The sequence below is a fragment of the Dendrobates tinctorius genome, unplaced genomic scaffold (genome assembly GCF_039654945.1).
Source record: "Dendrobates tinctorius isolate UK_male_01 unplaced genomic scaffold, ASM3965494v1 ptg000099l, whole genome shotgun sequence".
Taxonomy (NCBI): Eukaryota; Metazoa; Chordata; class Amphibia; order Anura; family Dendrobatidae; genus Dendrobates; species Dendrobates tinctorius.
Window position 1 is genome coordinate 1,626,974 of NW_027361767.1, and position 26,475 is coordinate 1,653,448.

Consider the following 26,475-nt stretch of genomic DNA (forward strand, 5'->3'; position numbering starts at 1 on the left):
CATTCCTACAACATAGAGGCGATCTGATCATACAGTCGATCAGGTTGTGGCAGCTTCTAGCCTCCTATGGAGACTATTAAAGCATGCCAAAAGTAAAAAAAAAAGTTTTTAAATATAAAAAAAATACAAAAGTTCAAATCACCTCCTTTTCGGCCCCATTCAAAATAAAACAAAAATAAAATCAAACCTACACATATTTGGTATCGCCGTGTTCAGAATTGTCCGATCCATCAATAAAAAAAAGGATTAACCTGATCGCTGAACGGCGTAGCGAGACAAAAAAGTAAAAACGCCAGAATTACGTTTTTTTCGTCGCTGCAACATTGCATTAAAATGCAATAACGGGAGATCAAAAGATCATATCTGCCCCAAAATGGTATCATTAAAAATGTCAGCTCGGCGGACAAAAAAATAAGTCCTGATCCAACCCGAGATCACGAGAAATGACTTCTTTTTTTTTTTTTTTTTTAAAACAAAGTTTGGAATTTTTTTTCACCACTTAAATAAAAAAAACCCTAGGCATGTTTGGGGTCTATGAACTCGTAATGACTTGGAAAATCATAGTGGCAGGTCAGTTTTAGCATTTAGCGAAAGTAGTAAAAAAGCCAAAACAAAAATCAAGTGTGGGATTGCACTTTTTTTTGGAATTTCACCGCACTTGGATTTTTTTTCCTGTTTTTGAGTACACGACATGGTAAAACCAATGATGTCGTTCAAAAGAACAACTCGTCCCGCAAAAAATAAGACCTCACACGACCACACTGACGGAAAAATAAAAAAAGTTATAGCTCTGGGAAGGAGGGGAGCGAAAAACAAAAACGCAAAACCGAAAACGCTCCGGTGGTTAAGGGGTTAACACACAATCCTGTGTCTCCAGACAGACCGCCTACTCATGCCATCTCCTACACCCACCTAACACTTTATCTGCTCCTCCTCACTGCCAGTGATATCTATCCAAATCCTGACCCTCCTTCACAACCACCTTTACCTCCCATCTACTCTTATCACAGATTTCCCCAACCCCTTACCTTATACCCATCTGCCCAGCCCCCGCTTCCCCAGTCCCCGACAGGAGCTCTATAGAACGCTCGCTCTGTCTACAGCAAACTTTCCTACATCCATGATCTTACTAACAAATAGTGATAACAGAGTGTCTTCAGCATGCTCTAATAATATGTTCGAGTCATCGCGGCTTCATGTCTCGTGGCTGCTAGGAGAGCCCTGCATGTTGTGCAGCTGTCACACAGCCGTGGGACATCCAGCTGCGGGGACTCGGAACATATTATTCAAGCACGCCGAAGACACTCAGCACCAGAGCATGGCAGATAACACCTTACCTGGGCACGTTCGCTCATCACTCAGTATTATAGCAGTTATATTCTTGTACATAGGGGGCAGTATTATAGCAGTTATATTCTTGTACATATGGGCAGTATTATAGCAGTTATTATCTTGTACATAGGGGCAGTATTATAGTAGTTATATTCTTATCCACACGGGGCAGTATAGCCGTTACATTCTTGTACATAGGGGCAATATAGCAGTTATATTCTTGTACATAGGGGCAGTATTATAGTGGTTATATTCTTGTCCACACGGGGCAGTATAGCCGTTACATTCTTGGACATAGGGGGCAGTATAGCAGCTGTCTATTCTTGTACACAGCTGGATCAGTATTATAGCAATTATATACAGAATGATTACTGAACACAGGTGAGGGTTTTATTTAGGGGCCAGGGGACATACTGCTCCTCTTTCCTGAGGGTACAGTCATCACTTCCTTACCTTGACAGGATTAGAATCCATGCGGATTTTTCCCCAGGACACGGCCTCATCTGGTCTGGCTCCAGCGTCCGATCCATCAAACTCCTGCGCCGTGTTCACATAAACAGCATAATCTGCACCGTTTCTCTGCAGAAGGAAAAATTATCAGGGATGATGGCGAGTTGCTCTGCGAGCAGTATACGCGCACAGTATTACATGCTCATCTCTATGGTCTCCCTCTGTCATGGGCGTTATTCTACACGTACCATGAGGTTGGCATTGCAGATGTGATGCTTCACCAGTCCACCTCCAAGAATAATCATTCCCGTCTTCTTAGCAAACACCACCGAAGAATTCAGCCGCCGAATGTCTGAGAAACCACAGGAACAATGATCCTTCACCATCATATATAGCAATAACATCAATACTCGGGGCACAAAGGGCGAGAGGTGCGACCCCCTCCGGGCAGTGCAGGCAGGAGAGGGGATGATGTATTCCCTGTCCCATACGCAGACTACAGGCTGCCATACACAGCTCCTGAGATCTGCTGCAGGGTGAGCATGGCAGCGTCGGGGAGGATCTTGCCACCTATGATGGCACACTCAGGCATATCAGGGAGGCCGATAATGAGAATATCAGGAATGTCACCTTCAACAATGTCCAACCTCAACCCCGGGTTCTTGTAGGAGTGAAAATACAACATGTCCCCTATGGATCCGTCTGTGAGGGCCGGGCTGTACACCGGAATATTGTTCTGTCAGAGAGAGAAAGTCATCATCAGATATAAGGGACAGCTCCTCCCACCTGACTGTCACCAGGTGAGGACAGACTCCATATCACATAGCTGCTCCCACCTGACTGTCCCAGGTGAGAAGGACAGCCTCCATATCACATAGCTGCTCCCACCTGACTGTCCCAGGTGAGGAGGACAGCCTCCATATCACATAGCTCCTCCCACCTGACTGTCCCAGGTGAGGAGGACAGCCTCCATATCACATAGCTGCTCCCACCTGACTGTCCCAGGTGAGAAGGACAGCCTCCATATCACATAGCTGCTCCCACCTGACTGTCCCAGGTGAGAAGGACAGCCTCCATATCACATAGCTGCTCCCACCTGACTGTCCCAGGTGAGAAGGACAGCCTCCATATCACATAGCTGCTCCCACCTGACTGTCCCAGGTGAGGAGGACAGCCTCCATATCACATAGCTCCTCCCACCTGACTGTCACAAAGTGATGGGATGATATACTGTTAAAAGTTTTTTTCGGAGGCGCTTCCCTCTAATAGCTGGAATCCCTAAAAGACCTTGATTCTTGAACAACCTTCAGGTCTTGTGCCAGAGTAACAATATTACACTTGTGTGTTTACAAATAAATTTAATCTAACAATATTTATTACGTGCTCATGCACTAACATGAATGAGCCTTCCTCAGGTGTATGACGAGACACATGGGGAGTTTTACACACAGCCCCGTCAGATTTCAGTGTGGTCACTATCCTGAAACCTCGTCTTTCCTGTATTGTTGAAAACAGGAGATTTGCTCCTTGTTTATTCTCAAGTTGCTAAAAAGAATTATGTAATTAAAGAAAAAAAAAATCTTGAGCTATATAGAGAGATATATATATATATATATATATATATATATATCCCACATCTGACGGGGCCGAATATAAAACGCCCCATATGCCATATCATGTCATCCACCTGAGGAAGGCTCATTCAGAGCAGAAATGCGTTGTGTTTTTTAAAAAGTATTTTTAAAAGTTTTTCACGTTGTTAGTGCACGAGCACGTAAAAAATATTTTTAGTGTAAATTTAACTGTAAAACACGCAAGTGTAATATTGTTCCTCTGGAACAAGACCTGGAGGTTGTTCTAGAACTAGGACCCCTACTCTTCTCCATCTATACACTTGGCCTGGGACAACTCAGAGTCTCATGGCTTCCAGTACCACCTTTATGCTGATGACACTCAGATCTACCTCTCTGGCCCAGACGTCACCTCTCTGCTCTCCAGAATCCCGGAGTGTCTATCAGCCATATCCTCCTCCTTCTCCTCTCACTTCCTCAAACTCAATGTAGACAAATCTGAACTCATCATCTTTCCGCCATCTCACAGATCTTCCTTACCTGACCTATCACAATTAACGACATCACGCTTTCCCCAGTACCGGAAGTCCGCTGCCTCGAAGTAACTCTTGACTCTGCCCTGCCCTTCAAACCGCACATCCAAGCTCTTTCCACCTCCTGTCACCTCCAGCTCAAAAATATTTCCAGAGTCCGTCCCTTCCTCAACCCTCAATCTACTAAAATGCTTGTGCATGCCCTCATCATCTCCCGCCTCGACTATTGCAACATTCTTTTCTGTATCCTCCCTGCTAACACCCTCGAACCTCTCCACTCCATCCTTAACTCTGCTGCCTGATTAATTCACTTCTCTCCTCGATACTCCTTTGCGTCTACCCTCTGAAAATCTCTTCACTGGCTCCCATTACCTCAGAATATCCAGTTAAAATTACTATTACTGACCTACAAAGCCATCTATAACCTGTCTCCCCCATATACACACGTGGTCAAAACTCTTGGTTCCCCTCATTTAATGACCACAATGAAAAACCCACAATGGTGACAGAAATAACTTGAATCTGACAAAAATAATAAATCAAAAATCTATGAAAATGAACAAATGACAGTCAGACATTGCTTTTCAGCCATGCTTCCACAGAATTTTAAAAAAAACAAAACTCATGAAATAGGCCTGGACAGAAATGATGGTTCCCTTAACTTAATATTTTGTAGCACAACCTTTTGAGACAATCACTGCAATCAGACGATTCCTGTAACTGTCAATGAGACTTCTGCACCTCTAAACAGGTATTTTGGCCCCACTCCTCAAGAGCAAACTGCTCCAGTTGTTTCTTGTTTGAAGGTTGCCTTTTCAAGATGGCATGTTTCAGTTCTTTCAGAATAGTCCAATGTCTTACTCTTAGCCATTCTTGGGTGTTTTTAGCTGTGTGTTTTGGGTCATTATCCTGTTGCAAGACCCATGACCTGCGACTGAGACCAAGCTTTCTGACACTGGGCAGCAGATTTCTCTCTAGAATCCCTTGATAGTCTTGAGATTTCATTGTACCCTGCACAGATTCTAGACACCCTGTGCCAGATGCAGCAAAGCAGCCCCAGAGCATAACAGAGCCTCCTCCATGTTTCACAGTAGGGACAGTGTTCTTTTATTGATATGCTTCATTTTTCTGTCTGTGAACATAGAGCTGATGTGCCTTGCCAAAAAGTTCCATTTTTGTCTCATCTATCCATAGGAAATTCTCCCAGAAGCTTTGTGGCTTGTCAACATGTAGATTGGCAAATTCCAGTCTGGCTTTTTTATGATTTTTTTTTCAACAATGGTGCCCTCCTTGGTCGTCTCCCATGAAGTCCACTTTGGCTCATACAACGACGGATGGTGTGATCTGACACTGATGTTCCTTGAGCTTGAAGTTCACCTTTAATCTGTTTAGTAGTTTTTCTGGGCTCTTTTGTTACCATTCGTATTATCTGTCTCTTTGATTTGTCATCAATTTTTCTCCTGCGGCCACGTCCAGGGAGGTTGTCTACAGTCCCATGGCGCTTACATTTCTGAATAATATGTGTCACTGTAGTCACAGGAACATCAAGCTGCTTGGAGATGGTCTTATAACTTACCTGTAACATGTTTGTGTATAATTTTCTTTCTAATCTCCTGAGACAACTCTTTTCTTCGCTTCCTCTGGTCCATGCTGAGTGTGATACACACCATGTCACCAAACAGCACAGTGAGGATCTGTAGCCTCTATACAGGCCCACTCACTGATTCCAAGATTGTAGACACCTGTGATGCTAATTAGTCGACACACCGCGATGTAACACGTCCCTTTTGTCACATTATTTTCATGAGTACCATTATTTCTGTCCAGGCCTATTTCATGAGCTTTATTTTTTTTTTAAATTCTGTGTAAGCATGGCTGAAAAGCAATGTCTGACTTTCATTTGCTCATTTTCATAGATTTATTACTTTTATCAGATTCAAGTTATTTCTGTGACCAGTGTGGGTTTTTCTGTCATTAAACGAGGGGAACCAACAATTTTGACCACGTGTGTATCTCTGAATTAATCTCCCGATATCTTCCCTCACGTAATCTCCGTTCCTCCCAAGACCTCCTTCTCTCCTCACCACTTATTCGCTCCTCACCCAACCGCCTCCAAGACTTCTCCCGAATAGCTCCCATCCTTTGGAATTCTTTACCTCAACACGTCCGACTATCAACCACACTCGGATCCTTCAGACGGAACCTGAAAAACCCTTCTCTTCAATAAAGCCTACAGCCTGCAATGACCCCACTGCCACCTCACCACTACAGGAGCTACCGCCTCACCATCACCAGAGCTGCTGCAAACCCCCAACCCACTTGTCTTCTTCCCCACCATCCTGTAGCATGTAAGCCCGAAAGGACAGGGTCCTCTCTCCCCTCTGTATCAGTCTGTCATTGTAAGTTTGTTTACTGTAAGTGATATCTGTAATTTGTATGTAACCCCTCCTCATGTACAGCACCATGGAATCAATGGTGCTATATAAATAAATAATAATAAAAGAATCAAGGTCTTTTGGTGATTCCAGCTATTAGAGGGAAGCGCCTCTGAAAAAGCTTTGTCCACTATATTTCCATATTGAGCAGTGAAAGGAACAGGACTAACACTTCTCCACCCTATTCGGATGGGCAGCAAGCCACGAAGCTGGAATCCAACGCCTAACAAAACCATTCATAGAGTTGTGCCTGGTCCGCGCATCCCCTACAGAAGACATATACAAACACATCACCATTGTCATTTTAGGGTATGTTTCCACGGTTAGTATTGGCAGCGCTTTGGACGCAGTTCATGTCCGCTCCATCCAAAACGCTGCCAGCTTTTGTACGCGCGGTGATTCCGCATGTGTTCATTGAGCGGTGCGGAATTACCGCGTCCTATACATTGTATGGGTGACTTTATTTTGCAGAGACGGAGTGTCACCGCAAGATAAATAGACATGCTGCGGTCTAGAAAGACGTGCCGCATGTGTGTATATACAGGGAAGTCGGAGGTGGCCCTGCACGCATAGTGGAGACGGGGTTTCATAAAATCCCCTCCACTATGCTGTAACATCTGGATGCTGCGGCTGTATGCAGCGTCCAATCCGCAGCGTTTACTGACCGTGGAAACATACCCTAAGGCCGGGGTCACACTGACGAGGAATACAGCCGAGTGAGAGGCGCCAAAAGCACGCATTAGACACGGACCAATGATTCTCTATGGGGTCCCTCGCACCAGCCGTATATTTCTCATCCGTATTCTACGCTCCGTGCCAATCGCAGCATGCTGCGATTGTCAGTGTACTACGCCCGTAGTACGCCAATGCAAGTCTATGGGTACGCAAAAAATACGGATTACACACGGACCACACATGTGACTTGCGAGAAATACGCACCTGGTGTCTTTTAGCAAAGCCGGCAATTCAGTGCGCTGTACAGTAAACTCACACTGACAGGTTTAATAAAGAAACGAATGAATAGATATATACACATAGAATATATATATATATATACTGTATGTATTCTATGTGTCTATATCTATTCTTTGGTTTCTGTTAGAAACCCTGTCATAGGGCTCCATTATATGTCCATTTTGCAAGCCTGCGAGAAAATCTCGCCATACGGATGCCATACGGATTACATACGGATGCTTACATGCGCAAAATACGCGACCACACCTTGATTACGGATGACCTACGGAGCACTGTTTAGGGGCCATTCATCCGTATTACGCATGTAAAATACTGACCGTATTTTGCGTCCGTTAGTGTGACCCCGGCCTTAAAGTTTTTTACTCCACTTAGGTAGCGCTCTCTTGGCTTCTCTCCCCCTCTTCAACTTTTTGCTGAAAGGTGATGGGAAGGACAGACTCCATACCACATTGCTCCTCCCACCTGATTACCATAAAGTGATGAGGACAGACTCCATACCACATTGCTCCTCCCACCTGATTACCACAAAGTGATGAGGACAGACTCCATACCACATTGCTCCTCCCACCTGATTACCACAAAGTGATGAGGACAGACTCCATACCACATTGCTCCTCCCACCTGATTACCATAAAGTGATGAGGACAGGCTCCATACCACATAGCTCCTCCCACCTGATTACCACAAAGTGATGAGGACAGACTCCATACCACAGCTCCTCCCTCATGACTACGACCAAGTGATGGGAAGGACAGACTCCATACCACATAGCTCCTCCCTCATGACTACGACCAAGTGATGGGAAGGACAGACTCCATACCACATAGCTCCTCCCTCATTACTACGAACAAGTGATGGGAAGGATAGACTCCATACCACATAGCTCCTCCCACCTGATTACCACAAAGTAATGAGGACAGGCTCCATACCACATAGCTCTTCTCACCTGACTACCACCAAGTGATGGGAAGGACAGACTCCATACCACATAGCTCCTTCCACCTGACTACCACCAAGTGAATGGAAGGACAGACTCCATATCATGAAGCGCCATGTCACATTGTTCAACCCATCATAGGGTAACACGGGGAGGATGAAGGAGCTATGTGTGATGGAGTCTGCTCCTCCCACCAGTGTGACAAAGAGGGAGGAGCTAAAGCTATGTCACAGCTCCTCCCTCTTGTCGGTGTCACCCTGTGTTGGGATGGGAAAACTCCATGTCCAGTAGTTCTGCCCTCCTGTCATTCGGCAGTTCCATATTGTACACCTCACACCCCTTGCCCGTTTTCTGGCATTTACCTTTTGGGCCCAATAATATACAGAATCGGGGTGATTAATTTCCTTTCCTAGTCGGGCGATCATCTGGGATGGTGTCCACTTTGTCCCCTGCAGTGAAGAAGAACAATCGTGATTAGATGATGTCACAGCTCCAGGATCCTTCCCCGCCCCGGCGTACATCATGCCCTCACCTCAGTGTCTTGTTCTAGCACCATCTGGTCCAAGATCGGTGTTATCCATTCTTCGAACAGGCAGTAATTATTATTAGGGACCAGGAGATTACCGATCCTGTAAGCAATCAGGTACAGGGTCAGAAACGGCAGGGTGAGCCCAACTCTGCCCCAGTATATCGCCCGCTCACCTATTGATGCCTTTTGGCCTCAGCTCTGCCCCCTTCAGGCTGAAGTCTCCTAGATACGTAGGGGCGAGGCATTTAATCAAGTCCTCCTCTATCCCGCCAGCGGTGGTGACAATGATATCCACCTGGACAGATAACGGACAGTCGTACGTACGTACGTACATGCATCATTTATATACTGGCACGTCGAGGCTCTCACCATCTTGTGCTCCACCAGGTATCGGATGGTCTCCCGGACCCCTGAGCTGATCAGATTGGAGGTGTATCCCAATAAGATGACGCACCCGCCAGGGGAGGACAGCTTGGTGTCAATCTGTACGAAGATTCAGGTGATAATTAGTGTGCACATTGTCAGAAAGGTGAGGTGCCGGTGGAACGGGCTGAAAAAGCTCTGAACTCAAATGGGATCAAAATTCCCCGCACACTCGTAAGTAAATAAGTGGGAAAAAAAATAAAAAGGGAGTAAAATTAGAAAAAAAGAATAAATAGATCAAACTCATACCGTATACATGGTATGCTTAAATAGTGTTGATGTATACGTGGCATCTGTGGCCGACCTAGGAACGCATGCTTGGGGACAGAGACAATGTAATATCTATAATGGTTGTTAACTTTGGTCTGAAAGCAGCGAGATCTCTCTTATATTAAGAGTCCTCAGACAGAACTAAATTCCAAGGGGCTCAGGAGTCATTTACGCCCTACCCTTTGTTACTGAATAAATGGTCACTTGACATTATTTTTCTCACAGTTGAATACCTCCAGAAAAGCCATAACCGAGACCCAGCAAAACATCCAAGCCATCGAGACCCAGTTAACAACAACTCTATCTTCAGCCGACTGGTCCAACCTAAGAAGTAATACTGACAAAATTCTTTCAGACCACCAAAAGTCGCTCCAGGAGAGATGACGTTTGAAATTCCAACGAGGACCACGCCAATAAGATGGGCCGAGCCCACCAACACTTTTCCCGTGGCGACACCAGCAGGGTCCAAGCAGAACCGAATCATTCAGCTCTGGAAGAGACTCTTCAATTGGACCAACCATATAGCGTTTTTTTAACGAAAGGCTGCAAGGGAGGATACCACCATGCAGATCAACCCGAAGCCCGAAGATCGAGGAGGAGAAAGAATGACTACTCAGTCCCAGGTAAGCAGCCGAACCTGGTGATGAACATTTCCAGTTATACACTCTCCCCTGCGGAACTCTCAGTCCTACAAGAGATTAACTTTTTGTCCAACCCCCAACTGAGACTCGTACCAGCTGGAAAAGGACCTCCAGCGATTTAATTGCTTAATACGGCTCTAAACACATTTTAGCACACTTAACAAGATCTCCGCTAACAAAGCGTGTCCATCTGGTGACGCCTCTGTTCCGGAGCTCTCCATGTCTTTTCTAGGCCTACGTAATCCCAGCAACTTTAATCCACTACGTTCACATCACGCAAACAAAACATTTATTTCACTGGTAGACAGGGAGATTAAACAAATATCACAACAAGGACTCTTGCCCACTCATCAGAACCTCAGATTAGAAGAAAAACAAGCTCTTGAATCACTGCAGAACAACAAGAGAATCATTATCAAACCAGCGGACAAGGGGGGTGCTATTGTTGTGATGGACCATAACATGTATACAAATGAGATCCATCGCCAATTATCCAACACAGACACCTACAAAACAGTCCCCAGAGATCCCACCACCATGCTTAACAAAAAAATCCAGACCCTAGTGAGGACATATTTACACATCCAAATGATTGATCAGAAAACAGCTGATTTCCTAACAAACCCTCATCTTGTCACACCAATCTCTCACCAATACTCCAGGTAGACCCATAGTCACCTCAACTGACTCTATCCTGTCCCCCCTTTCTAGTTTTCTACAAATAATCCTCACACCATTGGTTACAACCACAAAATCATTATTACGAGAGCCATTTCTTGAATACTATCAAGGGCCTCAACTCAGTCCCACCTGACAGCCTACTAGTTACATTTGATGTGAACAGCCTATACACCTCCATCGCCCATAACAAAGGCATTGAAGCAGTCAAACCTCTTTTAACAACGTTCAACATGTCTACTAACTCAATCCAACTTTGTCTTGATCTCCTTACAATAGTATTACATGAGAATTTTTCTGTTTGAAGACGTTTTATGTCCAGACACGGGTTACCGCAATGGGGTCGAACGTAGCGCCGGCCTATGCAAATGCTTATATGAGCTGTTTTGATGAAGAACACAAACACAACAACAAATTATTCAATCAATACTCTATGACTTATCACCACTACATTGACTACATCTTTTGCATATGGCGAGGGACAGCAGAATCTCTACAGTCGTTCTTTTCACATATCAATTCCATCACTACTGAGCTCCAGTTTACCATGAACTAGGACACCTATCAAATCTCATTTCTAGACACCTTAGCCATTAAGGACAACTGGGGTTATTTACCCACTGATTTATTTAGCAAACTAACAGACTGTGACAACCTACTTTACAACTCAAAACTGCCATCCTAAAGCCCCCGTTACACACTGCGATATCGCTAGGAATATCGCTGTAACGTCACCGATTTTGTGAAGTTGCAGCGATATTGCTAGCGATATCGCTACATGTGATACTTACCTCCGACCGCTTTACCTCCGACCGCTCCCCCGCTGGTTATCGCTGATCGCGCGAGAAGCTGCTGGATCATTCCTTGTCGTCCACTTCCTGCGGCGCTTCCTGCTGTGACGATGAGCGATGCGTGGAGCCGGGCGGGAGGACGCAGGATCGCCGCGTCTGACAGGTAAGTAGCGATCCCCGTCCCCAGCGATGTCGCTGGTGAGATCTGCCCGAGTGGCAGCTCACTAGCGACCACCTAGCGATTCACCAGCGATCCTGACCGCGTCATATCGCTGGTCGGGATCGCTGGTGAGTCGCTAGGTGTAACGGTACCCTAAAGCCACCAAAAACAGCCTACCAAGCTCAAAATTTCAATGGTTATCTAGTATTGTTACAGACCAAACCTACTTCCAACTAGACAGAGGACATGTCACGGAAATTTCGAAATACATGCTATCCAACAAGACTGTTTTTTATTCAAAGACCATGGACTCTTATCCCACAATCTCCTCATCCACCACTTAACAAGATCAAGTACCTTTCGTACACATCTATCATCCATTAACGCCCAAAATATATGCTGCCATTAGAAAACACTGGCCTCTTCTATCTAAAGCAAATCTCCAGATTGGAGCCTTCAACACAGCATTAACATGCAGGAAGAGACCCCCCCACCACCCCAACATCTGTGACAAACTGATCAGGGCCGACATAGGCAGCACACGGACCACACCTACACAACGCTTTCTCAGCACCCGGACCGGATGACGCGTTTCCAGTTTTACGATACACATCGCTATAGACACACCCTCTGAGCTACCGATGAGATTGATCTATCATTTTATGTCCCAAACTCGGTGTTGCCAACTTTATGTTATGTTTTTGAATTCTCACGCGGGATTTCTTTCTTTTACAGCAACTTATTGATTAAGACCCGGGATGGGGCGAAACGTCCAGTATATTCCATAGTTGCCTGTCTGTATCATCAACCTGATCTGCTCCCTTATTTGATTTTCACTGTATCACGGATGTGAATAAATCTCTTTTCACGACTATACTTATGAGCATGTTGGGAATTTTGATCCCAATCTGTACAAAGAAACAGAAAAAATTATAATAAATGCCTGCTGCTCCTGCGACTTCTACTTCCTGGTCCTGCCTCCACGCACAGGTCCCGCCAGCCAATTACTGGGGGAGGCGGGTCCCAGCTGCAGCTAATGATTGGCAGAGCAGGCATTTCCTGTGAGCGGAGGCAGGACCAGGAAGTGGAAACAGAACAGCGGGGGATCGATCTGCTGGTTACAGATCCCAGGCGGCTAAGGCAACATATCAGGAGTCACAGCTAAGCATTTATGGGGTTACATGGCTGAGATCAGAGACGTCAACCACAGCCGTGTCCGGCCAGCTCCTCCAGCCTCATGTCAAAGGTTTCTAACTTTCTAATGGTTTCCACTTCTCAGGATTTTTAAGCTTTTTCTATTTCGTAGCATTTTTAAGATCTCGGCTTACTGTCACGGAATGAGAACTTTCCTCTTTACATCTGGAGGGTAAAAAGCTGCTTGGATCCAAAACTTCTCACAGTTAAAGGTTTGCTACAATGCCATCTCTGAGGGTCTCACCATGTTGTTGACCTCCCGCACCGCCTGACCGTAGTGCGTGGCCTGAAATCCGGTGGTCAGGTAACTCTGCAGCAAGGCCTCGTAGTTCACCCCCCGATTGAAATCGTAGCCACGGATTTGGGTGGTTCCTTCCGGCAGGGAGTCACTGGGCATCAGCACTGCCCCTTTGGCATCTTTGGGCAGCTCCTCAGCCATGGTGGTGATCTGCGCCTGAGGGAGAGAGGAAAACACGTGATGTCTGGTAACGACGCTCCACCCGGAGCTGAAAGCAGAGTGCTGCATAAGATATCTAGATGGAGTTTTCAGGGGTCAGTTCTCCAACGCTGAATGTCGCTGTAAACATCTCACACGTACACCGTATATACATACACACACACACACACACACACATGTATACAGTATACACACATCACACACACGTATACGGTAGAGATATATATATATATATATATATATATATATATATATATATATATATATCTCACACGTGTACACAGTATATACACATCACACACAGTATACAGTGTATACACACACATCTATACAAATCACACACATACAGTATATACCCATCACACAGGTATACAGTATATACAAACACCACACAGTATACATTATACACATACAATAGATATAGAAATCACACAATACATATACAGTATATACACATTACACACTGTATATACATACAATAGATATATACACCACACACACAGTGTACACACATACAATAGATATAGAAATCACACATAAAGTATACACATCACATATACAGTATATATACATTACACAGTATATACACACACACACCATATATACACAGTATACACACATCACGCATACAGTATATACACATTACACATATACATACAATAGATACAGTATACACACACACAATGCATATACACAGATACAGTATACACACATCACACAGTACACACACACACACCATATATACACAGTATACACACCACACATACAGTATACACACACATACAATAGATATATACACCACACTCAGTATATACACACATACAATATACAGTATACACACAGTATACACACAGTATACACACACACACACCATATATACACAGTATACACACACACACCATATATACACACACCATATATACACAGTATACACACACACACCCACCATATATACACAGTATACACACCACACATACAGTATACACACACATACAATAGATATATACACCACACTCAGTATATACACACATACAATATACAGTATACACACAGTATACACACAGTATACACACACACACACCATATATACACAGTATACACACACACACACCATATATACACACACCATATATACACAGTATACACACACCCACCATATATACACAGTATACACACACCCACCATATATACACAGTATACACACACCCACCATATATACACAGTATACACACCCACCATATATACACAGTATACACACACACCCACCATATATACACAGTATACACACACACCCACCATATATACACAGTATACACACACACCCACACCATATATACACAGTATACACACACACCCACACCATATATACACAGTATACACACACCCACACCATATATACACAGTATACACACACCCACACCATATATACACAGTATACACACACCCACACCATATATACACAGTATACACACACCCACACCATATATACACAGTATACACACACCCACACCATATATACACACACCCACCATATATACACAGTATACACACACACACCATATATACACAGTATACACACACACACCATATATACACAGTATACACACACACACCATATATACACAGTATACACACACACACCATATATACACAGTATACACACACACACACCATATATACACAGTATACACACACACACACCATATATACACAGTATACACACACACACCATATATACACAGTATACACACACACACCATATATACACAGTATACACACACACACCATATATACACAGTATACACACACACACCATATATACACAGTATACACACACACACCATATATACACAGTATACACACACACACCATATATACACAGTATACACACACACCATATATACACAGTATACACACCATATATACACAGTATACACACCATATATACACAGTATACACACATCACACAGTATACACACACACCCCATATATACACAGTATACACACACACCATATATACACAGTATACACACACACACCATATATACACAGTATACACACACACACCATATATACACAGTATACACACACACCATATATACACAGTATACACACCATATATACACAGCATACACACCATATATACACAGTATACACACCATATATACACAGTATACACACCATATATACACAGTATACACACATCACACAGTATACACACACACCCCATATATACACAGTATACACACACACCCCATATATACACAGTATACACACACACCATATATACACAGTATACACACATCACACAGTATACACACATCACACACCATATATACACAGTATACACACACACACACACCATATATACACAGTATACACACACACCATATATACACAGTATACACACACACACACCATATATACACAGTATACACACACACACCATATATACACACACACACACCATATATACACACACACACACCATATATACACAGTATACACACACACACCATATATACACAGTATACACACACACACCATATATACACAGTATACACACACACACCATATATACACAGTATACACACACACCCCATATATACACAGTATACACACACACCCCATATATACACAGTATACACACACACCATATATACACAGTATACACACACACCATATATACACAGTATACACACACACCATATATACACAGTATACACACACACCATATATACACAGTATACACACACACCATATATACACAGTATACACACACACCATATATACACAGTATACACACACACCATATATACACAGTATACACACACACACACCATATATACACAGTATACACACACACACACCATATATACACAGTATACACACACACACACCATATATACACAGTATACACACACACACCATATATACACAGTATACACACACACACCATATATACACAGTATACACACACACACACACCATATATACACAGTATACACACACACACACACCATATATACACAGTATACACACACACACACACCATATATACACAGTATACACACACACACACACACACACCATATATACACAGTATACACACACACACACCATATATACACAGTATACACACACACACACACACCATATATACACCGTATACACACCCACCATATATACACAGTATACACACACACCCACCATATATACACAGTATACACACACACCCACCATATATAAACAGTATACACACACACCATATATACACAGTATACACACACACACACACACCATATATACACAGTATACACACACACACCATATATACACAGTATACACACACCATATATACACAGTATACACACACACCATATATACACAGTATACACACACACCATATATACACAGTATACACACACACACACACCATATATACACAGTATACACACACACACCATATATACACAGTATACACACACACACACACCATATATACACAGTATACACACACACACACCATATATACACAGTATACACACACACACCATATATACAGTATACACACACACACACCATATATACACAGTATACACACACACACACCATATATACACAGTATACACACACACACCATATATACACAGTATACACACACACACCATATATACACAGTATACACACACACACCATATATACACAGTATACACACACACACCATATATACACAGTATACACACACACACCATATATACACAGTATACACACACACACACACACACCATATATACACAGTATACACACACACACCATATATACACAGTATACACACACACACACACACACCATATATACACAGTATACACACACACCATATATACACAGTATACACACACACACCATATATACACAGTATACACACACCATATATACACAGTATACACACACACACACACACCATATATACACAGTATACACACACACCATATATACACAGTATACACACATCACCTACGTCCATCGCACACAGCCGGCTCGCATAGCTGACTGACTCTGCCCCTCAAGGAAGCCGCAAAGCAGCCGCCGGGCACGGGGCGGAGCTACAAAGCGACCTCTGCGGTAAGATTGGAGGAGACCATGTGACCACGCCCTCTTCCAGCCGGGTAACCCCAGGCACGTGGTGCACCTAGTTTCCGGCTCTTCAGCGCCAGCTTGTTGCCAGGCGACAGAGCTGTAATGCTGCTGTGTGACTGCCGTACAGCGCGGCCGCCTGCCGCACCTCTGTCCTGTGCGCACTGGCACGTTAGCGCGGTGCGGGGTCCAGGTGGCAGCTCCCCAGATAGGCCGCGGAGTAACGCCACAGGTCCCACTCCGCCATTACCGCCCATGAATGCCCTCACATGGTTGCTATGGGCAGGTAGGCCTGCGCTGCCCCAGTACGATCACCATGTACGATCTCCCGCACCAGCGCTGTGGATTTTCCATCCAGCATCTAGTGTGATGGTTAATTACAATGGCGCTTGAAAGCTTGTCAGCCCATGACTATTTTCCATATTTCTGCATAAATCTGACCTAAAACTACATCAGATTTTCACACAAGTCCGGAAAGTAGAGGAAAAATCAAATAAAACATTCACAGGTCTTAGATTGTGTCGTTCTTTAAATCAGTAAAATTATCCAATATCACATCTGTGAGGGGCAAAAGTATGTGAACCCTTAGAATTAGCAGAAAATTTAACTGAAAACTCCAGACCCTTTCACCATCAATGAGATAAGGTCACAACGGAACCCAAGGTAGCTTCTAAGCAACTAAAGGCCTTTCTCACATTAATGTTCATGAGTGCACCAGGAGGAGGACACTGAATAACAATGGTGTACATGGCAGGATTGCAAGGAGAAAGTCACTGCTCTCAAGAAACAACATCACTGCCTGTCTAAAGTTGGCAAGAGATCATCTGAACAAGCCAGAAGGCAACTAGGGCCATGTTTTCGGGACAGATGAGACCAAAACAAAGATTTCTGAGGCCTGAATGAGAAGCTCTACAAGTGCGTCTCACAATATTAGAATATCATCAAAAAGTTCATTTATTTCCGTTCTTCAATACAAAAAGTGACTCTCCTATATTCTATAGAGTCATTACACACAGAGTGATCTGTTTCACATGTTTTTTTCTGTTAATGTTGATGATGACACACATCCACCGCCCTGGCATTAACTCTCTACACTCCATCCATATCAGCCCCTCACTCCTTTCCTCTCCTATGTATAGCACTCACGCTCTTTTCACATTGTCAAATTGCACAGATCCAGTCAGTCCCACCATCCAACATAAGAGACGCTCTCACAAATCACTCAACCATCTGCTCACTCTTTCTTTCCTCCTCCTAGAGACATTGCTCCCAACCCTGGTCCCCCACGTTATAGAAAGTCAAACGCCCCGACTGCTACCCTCAGAAACCCCTCTAATCTTATTAATATTCCCTGCATGCTTTCTGTCTCTCTTAATTGTGCCCTTTGGAATTCTCACTCAGTGTGTAATAAACTCTCCTTCATCCATGACTTCTTCCTTTCTAATTCTCTTAACCTCCTGGCTCTTACTGAAACCTGGATCCAGCAGTCAGACACTACCGCTGCTGCTGCTCTTTCATACGGGGACTACACTTCTCTCATACTCCAAGATCAGACAAAAGAGCAGGTGGAGGCGTTGGTCTGCTCCTATCATCAAAATGTACCTTTCAGGTTATCCCTCAATTACCCTCACTAGTCTTCCCTTCTTTTGAGGTCCATGCCGTCAGACTCTACACCTCCCTCTCCATGCGAGTGACGGTGGTGTATCGTCCTCCCGGCCCCTCCCATCAGTTCCTGGATCATTTTGCCACTTGGCTTCCACATTTTCTCTCCTGTGACATCCCTACCCTCATCATGGGAGATTTCAACATCCCCATTGCTCTTCCCCCTCCCCATCTGCTACTCACCTTTTATCTCTAACCTCCTCGTTTGGCCTTTCGCAGCTTACTAATTCTCCAACGCATGAAGACGGAAACTCCCTCGACTTGGTCTTCTCTCGGCTTTGTGCAGTGGATGATTTTGCAAACTCCCCTCTCCCGCTCTCTGACCACAATCTTCTTTCATTCTCTATCAAGAACTGCCAGGCTGCTCAGGTCACCCCCACTGTCCAGACTTATAGAAACATACAGGCCATTAACACCCAGAAACTTATGAAGAACTTGCAGTCTTCATTGGCCCCTATCTCCTCCCTCTCCTGTCCTGATTCTGCATTGAAGCATTACAATGAAACACTTCAAAGTGCCCTGGATGAATTTGCACCCCCTATAAATAGAACACCACAACACAGACGGCGACAACCCTGGCACACCCTGCAAACACGTTTCCTGCAGCGGTGCTCCAGGTGCGCCGAACGTCTGTGGAGAAAATCCAATCTACACGAAGATTTCATCCATTATAAGTTTATGCTTAGAACATACAACACTGCCCTTCACCTCTCCAAACAAACCTATTTCAACACCCTCATCACCTCACTGTCCAATAACCCAAAACGTCTCTTTGACACTTTTCATTCTCTACTCAACCCAAGAGTGCAGGCCCCAACCACAGAGCTCCGAGCTGACGATCTGGCCAATTACTTCAAAGAAAAAATTGACCAGATTCGACAGGAAATTATCTCCCAATCACCTCATACCATGCACCGTCCTCCCTCCCCCACTACATCTAGCTCACTCTCTGTTTTTGAACCAGTCACAGAAGAAGAAGTAAGCAGGCTCCTTGCATCTTCTCGCCCAACCACTTGCACCAGTGACCCATTTCCGTCACATCTCCTCCAGTCCCTTTCCCCTGCTGTCACCCCTCACCAAACTAAAATATTTAACCTCTCTCTCTCTTCTGGTATCTTTCCCTCCTCATTTAAGCATGCAGTCATGCATCCACTACTTTAAAAAACCATCCCTCGACCAAAACTGTGCCGCTAACTATAGACCTGTCTCTAATCTTCCCTTCATCTCTAAACTCCGGGAACGCCTGGTCCACTCCCGTCTCATCCGCTATCTCTTTGATAACTCTCTTCTCGACCCTCTCCAATCCGGTTTCCGCTCTTTACACTCTACTGAAACTGCCCTCACTAAAGTCTCTAATGATCTACTAACAGCTAAATCAAATGGTCATTACTCCATGCTAATTCTCTTGGATCTCTCTGCAGCATTCGACACTGTGGATCATCAGGTCCTCCTCAACTATGCTCCGTTCCATTGGCCTCAAGGACACCGTTCTCTCCTGGTTCTCCTCCTATCTCTCCGACCGCTCCTTTACTGTATCTTTTGCCGGCTCCTCCTCCTCTCATCTTCCCCTTACTGTTGGGGTTCCTCAAGGATCGGTTCTAAGCCCCCTCCTCTTCTCCTTGCACACTGCCCCTATTGGTCAAACAATCAGTAGATTTGGTTTCCAGTACCATCTCTATGCTGATGACACCCAATTATACGCTTCTTCCCCAGACATCACGCCAGCCTTTCTAAAAAAAACACCGGCGATTGTCTAAACGCTGTGTCTAACATCATGTCCTCACTATATCTGAAACTGAACCTGTCAAAGACTGAACTCCTTGTGTTTCCTCCCTCTACTAATGTACCTATACCCGACATTGCCATTTCCGTGTGTGGTTCCACTATTACTCCCCAGCAACAGGCCCGCTGTCTTGGGGTCATACTTGACTCCGAGCTTTCATTCACCCCCCACATCCAATCACTGGCTCGCTCTTGCCATCTGCACCTCAAAAACATTTCTAGAATTCAACCTTTTCTTACCTTTGACTCTGCAAAAACTCTTACTGTGTCTGTTATTCATTCTCGTCTCGACTATTGTAACTCTCTTCTAAATCGGTCTCCCTCTTACCAAACTCTCCCCTCTCCAATCTGTCTTGAATGCTGCAGCCAGGATCATATTCCTCACCAATCGTTACACTGATGCCTCTGCCTTGTGCCAGTCATTACACTGGCTACCCATCCACTCCAGAATTCAGTATAAACTTATTATCCTCAACCACAAAGCACTCCATGGCTCAGCACCACCCTACATCTCCTCCCTTGTTTCAGTATACCACCCTACCCGCGCCCTCCATTCTGCTGATGACCTGAGGTTAGCATCCTCAATAATCAGAACCTCCCACTCCCGTCTCCAAGACTTTACACGTGCTGCGCCAATTCTTTGGAATGCACTTCCCAGGTCAATACAATTAGTCCCCAATCCCCACAATTTTAAGCGTGCCCTGAAAACGCATTTATTCAGACTGGCCTATCGCCTCAACACATTAACCTAATCTATCCCTGTGTGGCACAACCAAAAGTTTTACCATAACCAGGTTCCCCGCATCATGTTCCCACATGCTTTATGCATCCATTAGCCCTCTGTGTCTATACTGTTACACACTTAACATTATGGCTGGTCCATACAATCAGGGCAACTGTTACCACCCACCTTTCGGGTCTACCTCTTTCCTCAGAGTGTAAGCTTGCAAGCAGGGCCCTCATTCCTCTTGGTATCTGTTATGATCTATGTGATTATTGTTATGCTGTAATGTCTATCGTCTGTACAAGTCCCCTCTGAAATGTAAAGTGCTGCGGAATATGTCCTCAGCGCTATAGAAATAAAATTTATTATTATTCTTATGATGATGGCTTACAGCCAATGAAAACCCAAAAGTCATTATCTCAGTAAATTATAATAATTATCAAAAATCACCTGCAAATGCTTCCTAAGTGTTTATAAAGGTCCCTTAGTCTGTTTCAGTAGCTCCACAATCATGGGGAAGACTGCTGACAGATGTCCAGAAGGCAGTCACTGACACACTCCACAAGGAGGGGAAGCCACAAAAGGTCATTGCAAAAGAAGCCGGCTGCTCACAGAGTGCTGTATCCAAGCATATTAATCCCTTTCCAACATCGGGTGTAACAATACCCTGATGTCGATAGATACAAGAACAAAGGAACATGCCCACAGAGTTGGGAACACCCAAATTTAAATAGAAAAAAGGGGTAACAACATTTTATTCAATTTACAAAAGCACATACAGAGCAAACGCTAAACACAAATGAAACAAACAATTAAAAACATTGACTAGCCATGCCCATAATGGGGCAATCCCACACTAAATCCCACACAGCATGAGAACAATCAATGCAAGGCTCCGAACAAATGATCATTACATGTCAAATGTGTACAAAGCACAAAATCACATAGTGTCAGTATAGCTGATCCATTGCAAGACTTAAATGCTTATTCAAAGCACCATATAAATGACTAGATGTGAAAACAAGGGAACAAGCAAAAAAAACAAGGTAGAAATATCCCAAAATATGTTAATATAATAAATGTAATGAACTGACTCACTGCCTGACCACAAGATGGTAAATCCAATGTAACATCAGACACGGTTTTGATCAACAACCCCCAGAGCCCTTCCTCCCAACTACCCTGCCCTCCTCAAAAACCAACTTCTCCACCATTACAGAAGATCAACTCTCCACTCAACATCACATCCCACTACACTACCTGGGCACTTGACCCAATCCTATCCCACTTCATCCCAAACCTCACCACAATCTTCATCCCAACCCTAACACACCTCTTCAACTGATCACTAACAACTGGTGTTTTCCCCTGAAGCTTTAAACATGTCTCAATCACACCTATCCTCAAAAAGTCCTATCTTGACCCATCCTCTGTGTCTAGCTATCGCCCTATATCACTTCTCCCGTATGCCTCAAACTCCTGGAACAACACGTCCATCTTGAACTGTCCTCCCACCTCTCTTCTTGCTCCCTCCTTGACCGATTACAATCTGGCTTCCGGTCACACCACTCCACTGAAACTGCAGTAACTAAGGTCACCAATGACCTATTAACCGCCAAGGCCAAGCGACACTACTCTGTCCTCCTCCTCCTAGATCTGTCCTCTGCCTTTGACACAGTGGACCATTCCTTCTTGCTACAGACTCTCTCATCTCTTGGCATCACTGACTTGGCCCTATCTTGGATCGAGTCATACCTAACAGACCGGACATTTAGCGTCTCCCACACCACCTCCTCACCTTGCCCCTTATCCGTCGGAGTCCCGCAAGGTTCAGTCCTAGGGCCCCTGCTCTTCTCCGTTTACACCTTTGGCCTCGGACAGCTCATAGAATCTCACGGCTTTCATTATCACCTCTATCCTGATGACACACAGATCTACCTCTCTGGGACAGATATCACCTCCCTACTAACCAGAATCCCACAATGTCTGTGTGCTCTTTCATCCTTCCTCTGCTAGATTTCTAAAACTTAATATGGACAAAACAGAATTCATCATCTTTCCCCCCATCTCACGCAACCCCCCCAATGGACCTATCCATTAAAGTAAACGGCTGCCCACTCTCTCCAGTCCCACAAGCTCGCTGCCTCGGGGTTATCCTTGACACTGATATCTCTTTCCAACCGCATATCCAAGCTCTTTCTACTTCCTGCCAACTTCAATTCAAAAACATTTCACGGATCCGTACATTCCTCAACCAACAATCTGCAAAAACCCTAGTCCATGCCCTCATCATCTCCCACCTTGACTACTGCAACCTCCTGCTCGGTGGCCTCCCCTCTAACACTCTTGCACCCCTCCAATCTATTCTAAACTCTGCTGCCCGACTAATCCACCTGTCCCCTCACTATTCCCCGGCCTCTTCCCTCTGTCAATCCCTGCACTGGCTCCCCATTACACAAAGACTCACATTCAAAACCTTAACCATGACATACAAAGCCATCCACAACCTGAGTCCTTCATAAATCTGTGACCTCTTCTCCCAGTACTTAACTGCATGCAACCTCACAAGATCTTCCCCTGTACTCCCCTCTTATCTCCTCTTCCCACAATCGCATACAAGACTTCTCCCGCGTATTCCCCGTACTCTGGAACTCTCTACCACAACATATCAGACTCTCGCCTACCATGGAAACCTTCAAAAAGAACTTTTAGACCGACCTCTTCCAGGCAGTTCCATGCTGAGAAGGAATATTTTCAAAATTTTCAAATATTTTGGAAATAGTTAATTTTTTTATAAATTCTTCATGGCATAAGGTGGCAACACTGTTCCTTTCAAATTCCATATATTTCCAAGATGGCAGAGGGCTGCATGTGAACACCTACTGTTCTTACTGGAATCATACAGTAACAGGCTATATTGGTAAGTGGATTACTATTAACTAGCAACATGCATAACTTAAGCTCCGTAAATATAAAAGTAGTACTGTTAGGAAACCAAAATACTGTAATATCTTTGGTTTTGTAAGATTATTGTTCACCAGAAATTTTGCATATATCCATTGTAGACATTTTCTCAGTAACATAAGTTACCAAAAAGATAAAAAGTTTTTGTAGAATTGAGAACTAAGCATAAATTAAGTTGTAGCTTGCAGAGTTCTTATATTGCATAATGTATTAACTATTCTCTAAGTTTCATGTTGCTGCTAAAAGTTTCACAGTTTCTGTATGAAGTAAACTTATTGTAACGCAAGTTACCATCAGCTTTGTAACGTAAGTTACTTCAGCTTTTCAATGTAAGTTACCTGCCTTTCAATTTTTGGACAACACTTACAGTCAGCTTTTTGAAATAATTAAATACTATCATAATTTTGATGTTCATGTTACTTTATATTATAAGGTCATTCTTTGTATTTTTAGAGTCACAATGCCATTAACCCCAGCTGAAAAGATGAAGAGACGAAAATCCGCAGAAAATCTGTACTAAATCCGCAGGTAAAACGCAGGTCAATTTACCTGCAGATTTAGCCAAACCCGCGTAGAAAAATCTGCAGGGTAATCTACGTGTGCACCTACCCTTAGTCTCCCCACCCCCAGAAACCCAACCAGACCCCACAAGCGGGCATTAACCCCGCCCCACCGGGAGGCCAACCAGACCACAGAAACACGGGGGTTAATGCACGCTTGTGGGATCCGGTTGGGCTCATGGAGAGGGGGGTTTAATGCATGCTTGTGGGGTCTAGTGGGCTCCTGGGGGCATAATGCAGGCTTGTGGAGTCTGTTGGGCTCCTGAGGGGTTAATGCATGCTTGTGGGGTCTGGTGGGCTCGTGGTGGGGTTAATGCACACTCGTGGTGTCTGGTGGGCTCCTGGGGGGGTTAATGCACGCTTGTGAAGTCTGTCTGGCTCCTGGGGAGGGTTAATGCAGGGCCCATCCAGACCCCACAAGCGTGCATTAACCCCCCTGGGGCCCAACTAGACCCCAAAAGTATGCATTAATCCCCCTGGGGGCTAACCAGATGCCGCAAGTGTGCCTAACGAGACCCTGCAAGAGTGCACTAATCGCCCCCCCAGGAGCCCAACCAAACCCCACAAAAATCCGGACAAATCCTCCCCCCACAGTGAGGAGCCCTACCAGACCCCACAAGCGTGCATTAATCCCCCCCGGGAGCCCAATCAAAACCCACAAGCGTGCATTAATCCCCCCGGGAGCCCAACCAGAACCCACAAGCATGCATTAATCCCCCCTCCCCTCCGGGAGCCCAACCATACCCCACAAGCATGCATTAACCCCCCCGGTAGCCCACCTATACTCCACAAGCAAGCACTACCCCCCCGGGTCCCTACCAGACCTCGCAAGCGTGCATTAATCATCACATGCAACCTATGTTTTGTCTAAATAAAGTCAGTTTGCCTTCTCAAATATGAACACTGACAAAGTTGAACACATTCTTTGTTTTGTAACATAAGTTACTATATTGTGTTGTAACGTAAGTTACCTACATATCTTATAATAAAAACTGTTGCATTTAACTTGAGAGGTTAAAATAAATTTGCTAATGTTGCTTTGACTATGGTGTTTTAATACAATAAAAATAGTGCTTCTCCCCTGTTTACCAGAACAGAAATTTGGCAGCCTCATGATATGGACAATTGCCTTTCCTTTTTGTATAACGCAAGTTACCAAGTAATAACACTGTATTTTGCATTTAATTTGTATTGTTGAAAAATCAAACTGTGTTGAAATCTATTGAGAATAGTTTAATGTACAATATACATTCACTCATTTTTGTGTCTG

General features: G+C 44.2%; 1 protein-coding gene across 3 annotated transcripts in view; it reads right to left on the minus strand.

The window, feature by feature from the left end:
* Positions 1–26,475, minus strand: part of DHPS (deoxyhypusine synthase) — a 56,682-nt gene that overhangs the window by 1,254 nt on the left and 28,953 nt on the right. The window contains exons 1-9 of one of the 3 annotated variants that reach the window (XM_073587397.1): positions 17,398–17,554; positions 13,164–13,373; positions 9,132–9,245; positions 8,936–9,057; positions 8,766–8,862; positions 8,596–8,682; positions 2,413–2,518; positions 2,031–2,134; positions 1,786–1,911 (exon numbers count right to left, since the gene is read on the minus strand). In XM_073587397.1, the coding sequence (XP_073443498.1) occupies positions 1,786–1,911; positions 2,031–2,134; positions 2,413–2,518; positions 8,596–8,682; positions 8,766–8,862; positions 8,936–9,057; positions 9,132–9,245; positions 13,164–13,373; positions 17,398–17,403 (972 nt within the window). In that variant the 5' untranslated portion in view covers positions 17,404–17,554. Of the gene's footprint in view, positions 1–1,785; positions 1,912–2,030; positions 2,135–2,412; positions 2,519–8,595; positions 8,683–8,765; positions 8,863–8,935; positions 9,058–9,131; positions 9,246–13,163; positions 13,374–17,388; positions 17,555–26,475 lie in introns of those variants that run through there. The other 2 variants (XM_073587395.1, XM_073587398.1) reach the window with 2 other exon arrangements.